The sequence below is a fragment of the Brienomyrus brachyistius genome, unplaced genomic scaffold (assembly GCF_023856365.1).
Source record: "Brienomyrus brachyistius isolate T26 unplaced genomic scaffold, BBRACH_0.4 scaffold45, whole genome shotgun sequence".
Lineage (NCBI taxonomy): Eukaryota > Metazoa > Chordata > Actinopteri > Osteoglossiformes > Mormyridae > Brienomyrus > Brienomyrus brachyistius.
This window is the reverse complement of record NW_026042320.1, coordinates 757,529-762,087: the sequence shown is the minus strand read 5'-3', so window position 1 is coordinate 762,087 and position 4,559 is coordinate 757,529. Positions and strand designations below refer to the sequence as shown.

General features: G+C 39.1%; 1 protein-coding gene across 1 annotated transcript; it reads right to left on the bottom strand.

Moving 5' to 3' along the window:
- Positions 1-1,281: 1,281 nt before the first annotated feature.
- On the bottom strand, positions 1,282-3,666 carry LOC125723067 (uncharacterized). The gene is made up of 2 exons (XM_048999505.1): positions 3,443-3,666; positions 1,282-2,163 (listed from the first exon to the last, which is right to left on the bottom strand). The coding sequence occupies exons 1-2, from the start codon at positions 3,552-3,554 to the stop codon at positions 1,418-1,420; spliced, it is 858 nt and encodes a 285-aa protein (XP_048855462.1). The 5' UTR covers positions 3,555-3,666; the 3' UTR covers positions 1,282-1,417.
- Between the last annotated feature and the right edge of the window lie 893 nt (positions 3,667-4,559).

Genomic DNA, 4,559 nt, shown 5'->3' with positions numbered 1-4,559 from the left:
GAAGTTCCCTGGGGAGTTAGTGTAGGGGGGTTCTGGTGGAATGTGACCATCGGCAGCCATGGGCTGGATAGCGCTGTGGTGCTCAGCCTGGCTCTGTGCCCTTCTAGGGGCTCTGTATCCTTTGTTAGCACAAACATTTTGCACACATGACATCACCATGCATACAGTATTTCTCGTATTTTACAAAATACAAAAACACTGATCAAAGTCTGTAGAAAAAAACATTTTATTTCATGAACTAAGTCAAATATGAATCATAAAGCACAATTAAAATACTTTTTTTGAATACATGCCTCAGAAATTGCACATCCCTGATTGTGCGTTACCTTCATGCTGCCTTGAAATTTTTGATTTCTTCACTGTAGCCCTATGTTATACAATCTTATCTTAACCTTCTGAATTAATCCTATTTTTATTTCTTAAATATTCCCTCCACCACCCCCCCTCTGAGGAGGACTGCTTTATTTATAATTAATCTAATCCTATGCTATACAATCTTATCTTAACCTTATGTTAACTGATCCTATTTTTATTTCTTAAATATTCCCTCCACCACCCCCCCTCTAAGGAGGACTGCTTTATTTATAATTAATCTAATCCTATGTTATACAATCTTATCTTAAACTTATGTTAACTGATCCTATTTTTATTTCTTAAATATTCCCTCCACCACCCCCCCTCTAAGGAGGACTGCTTTATTTATAATTAATCTAATCCTATGTTATACAATCTTATCTTAACCTTCTTAATTAATCCTATTTTTATTTCTTAAATATTCCCTCCACCACCCCCCCCTCTAAGGAGGACTGCTTTATTTATAATTAATCTAATCCTATGTTATACAATCTTATCTTAACCTTCTGAATTAATCCTATTTTTATTTCTTAAATATTCCCTCCACCACCCCCCCTCTGAGGAGGACTGCTTTATTTATAATTAATCTAATCCTATGCTATACAATCTTATCTTAACCTTATGTTAACTGATCCTATTTTTATTTCTTAAATATTCCCTCCACCACCCCCCCTCTGAGGAGGACTGCTTTATTCATAATTAATCTAATCCTATGTTATACAATCTTAAGCTTACCGTAACCTATCCTATCTTAATTTTATTCTATGTTATCTTATCCTATCTTTCTTATCTTATGCTATGCAATCCTATCTTATTCTTATACTATGTTATCTTATATAATCTTATCCTAAACTTATGGTAATTTATCATGTCTTTGTAAAACATAAAATGGCATACAAGTTAAGACTATCTCCTATCTTAATCTTATTCTATACAATCTTAACCTTATCCTATCTTAATCTTATCCTATAGTACCTTATGCTATAGAACTACATGGTAACATATCCTAATTTTATCTTATCCTAAGTATGTATGACAACTCTCGTGTAATTATGTGCTGAATCTACAGGGAAATGTAGCTATGTGCATCTGACTGATAGCCCATCTCCACACCCATCTCCTGAGCCCTGGGCATGGTACTTAGCTGCTCCAGTGCATCAATAGGAAAGATGAACTCATCTTCATCAATCCTACGCCTCTTGGATGAATGAGTACCCTCATTATCCTCATTCTTCCCCTGTTTCGCTAAGTTAATTTCATTTAAATGTCTGTTCCAAAACTCCTGACACCAGTACTCAGTAAAGCACTTGGCGTCATAGGTCATTTTAGAGTACTTGGTTACATAATAGTTATACAACCAATAGAATTTTTCCAGGTGAGATGAGGCGGCTACAGCCTGTGCTGGAGCCTGAAGCAGAGGGGTCAGATGAACCAGGCCTGGAGCTGAATATGGATGTGGAGCTGGGCTTACAGGTGTGACTAAGTGTGGGGATAAAACAGAGGAGCTCATAAAAAGAAATGGGGATGAAACAAAAGAGGAGGGGGCTGAAGACGGAAATAAAAATGAAGAGGAGGAGAAGGTTGGTGAGCTGGGCTTAGGCTCTAACCCCTTCTGTTGGTCATACCTCCTTCTTCGCCCTGACCGGCCTCCCGCCGTATTTCTACGGCGGCCTGTGCCCTGCTGACCCCTGCTGGTTGCCACCGGGATGGCAGCAGATCCAGGAGAGGCAGACGTGGTCAGGGAGCTGGCTGCCGGCGGCCTGGTGCGGCACTTCTTCCTACGGCCAGCATCACTGGAACTGGTTTGTCCTTTGGGATTATAAAGACAGGGGACAGCATATTTAATTTAAATGAAACATTATGTCACTGTACAACAACACTACATCACAACCATCACAGATATCACACTTGGCAGTCGGTATTGCACACTAAGAAAAATTCTGCCGTCTTTATTGGATACAGGAAACACACGCTTGGGAAACTTATGCGCTGGTCTTGACTTGGGCCGTCTGCGTTTCAGCAGGGGAACCTGACCTATAAAAACAAGCCAGTTTGTGCACAGATTCCCTGATACGCAGAACAACAGCGAAAAACAACACTGGAAAGGTTCATGTGCATCAAATATAGCAGCCCACTCAATCCAAATGCTGGCATCAACAACTGACTATTAAGTCAAATCCTTTACATATCTTACACTTTCCATAAGTTGCATTATTTATTCACTCTCAAGGTACCAAACTAAGATTTATGCTTTTTCTGATTACTACCGCGTTTCCCCACAAATAAGCCCTAACATGATTTTTCAAGAAGCCTGTAATATAAGCCCTAGTTATTGTTTCATGGATTGTACGGTAACTAGAATGAGATGCGGTTATACTACGAGAAGGCTACATGGACAAGAGGCGCTCATTTAAGGACAGAGTTATTGCTAAACATGAGAGATTGGGGACACTGGTTCTACAGGAAATTGAGTTGCGAGATATTCAGGACGGAATTTGGAACTTGGAGATTTACGATGATGTTCCAGAAGAACATGACATTACGACTATATTTGAATAAACATATACAGTATACAGCAGAATTTTGTTCATGAATAAATTCACCGTCAAATTGTTTACATGGAAAGATACTGTTAGAAGATGACATGATGTCTGTGTTTGAATAAATGTGGATTTTTGTTCATGAATACCGGTAAATATACTGTAGCATGTTATACTTGGGAAAATACTACCTTAATATAAGCCGTAACGCGTCATTTGGAGCAAAAATTAATATAAGACCCTGTCTTATTTTCGGGGAAACACCGTATATTAGGACATATTCAGCTGTTACTTTACCACTTCATGATGATTTTCTCTGATGTTTAAACACAGCACAGCCACAGATTTTACTGATTTCATTATATAATGCAGTAGACATGCAAAAAGACTCCCGTATATTAAAGCTAAAGGTGAACTACTTTATTATTTAGACATGTACTTCTAAAACAAGATAATAGAACAGAAGATTCAAGAAGACTAGTCAAGCATATTCTGACTTTAACTCTTTAAGTGCCGAGTTAGTCTGGGCATCATTTTGCCATCCTTACCTCGGCCAACTGGACCGGGGATGTATTCCGGGGCGATCCGCACACTGACTGCACCTTTCGGCAGCAGCCAGTCAATCCTCTGGAGATTCACGGTGGTTTTCACGATGGACATCTTTCGCGTCTTCTCTCTTGCTGATAAACTGCAAGTCTGAGCTGCTTTAAATGTTCAAATGAAAACTCTAAACGGAAAAGAATTGTTATGATTCGGTTGCTAAGCTACGGTGGCCGATTGGTGTCAGCGCGCTGCAAAGTCTTCAAACGCTTTAATCAAATGACAAAACATACGATCTACATTTACAAAAGCGCAGAAACGTAGAAGTACCACAAAATTTTAAGACAAGTTTAAAAACATATAAGCGCTGAAAATCTGCTCACAACATAGTTGTGAAGTTTCTGGGTGACAAAGAAACAAGACGGACCAATTATGGTTTAATTGTATATCGAATGTTTACGAAATGTCGATATCTTATCAAAACAGGATATAGAATGAAACACTACATTATATCAATCAATCATTCGGTCGCCATTAAAGACATAGAATAATATTCCTTCCTTGTTATAAGTAACACGAGAGCTGCGGTCTTGAAGTTGCACAGACTCCCAGAATTCATAGCGATAATTACGCGACCCATTCAATTAGTGGGTTTTTTGATAATTGGGAATGGAGAGGAGCCATTGGGTGCGTTCGACTTGGCTTAGGTCTGACTGCAGCTGACGTGAGGGGGAGCGCCATCTGCCGGCGGCTGCAGGAGTGGAATATAAACTGACAGCAGCCAAACTAGACAACTTCTACTCCTCCTAGTGCGAGACCTGACTGAGATGGCCGCACTGCCAGAAGGGTGTCTATACATCTATACAAATATCACCTGAATGCACATTACTTCTTCTACAATAACCAACTCCTGATCCAAACTGCTAGCAGTGAAAAGATAGCTGCCAGGAAAAAGATCAAATACATTTATTTCAAGGATTCAAAGTTTTTATTGTCATGCACAGAATACAATGCAATTCTTACTTGAATGCCTTCTTCACAGACTAGACAATTAAACACATAAAGCAGCGCAACATTACAGTAACTAACAATAAATAAATGATTAACTTATGTGTACTATTAGAG

What these genes read in the sequence shown, in the direction of transcription:
- LOC125723067 (XM_048999505.1), bottom strand. Translation starts at nt 3,554, where the DNA reads ATGTCCATCGTGAAAACCACCGTGAATCTCCAGAGGATTGACTGGCTG. An exon ending in CCCCGGTCCAGTTGGCCGAG is followed by an intron (nt 2,164 to 3,442) that starts GTAAGGATGGCA and finishes ATAATCCCAAAG; the next exon opens with GACAAACCAGTTCCAGTGAT.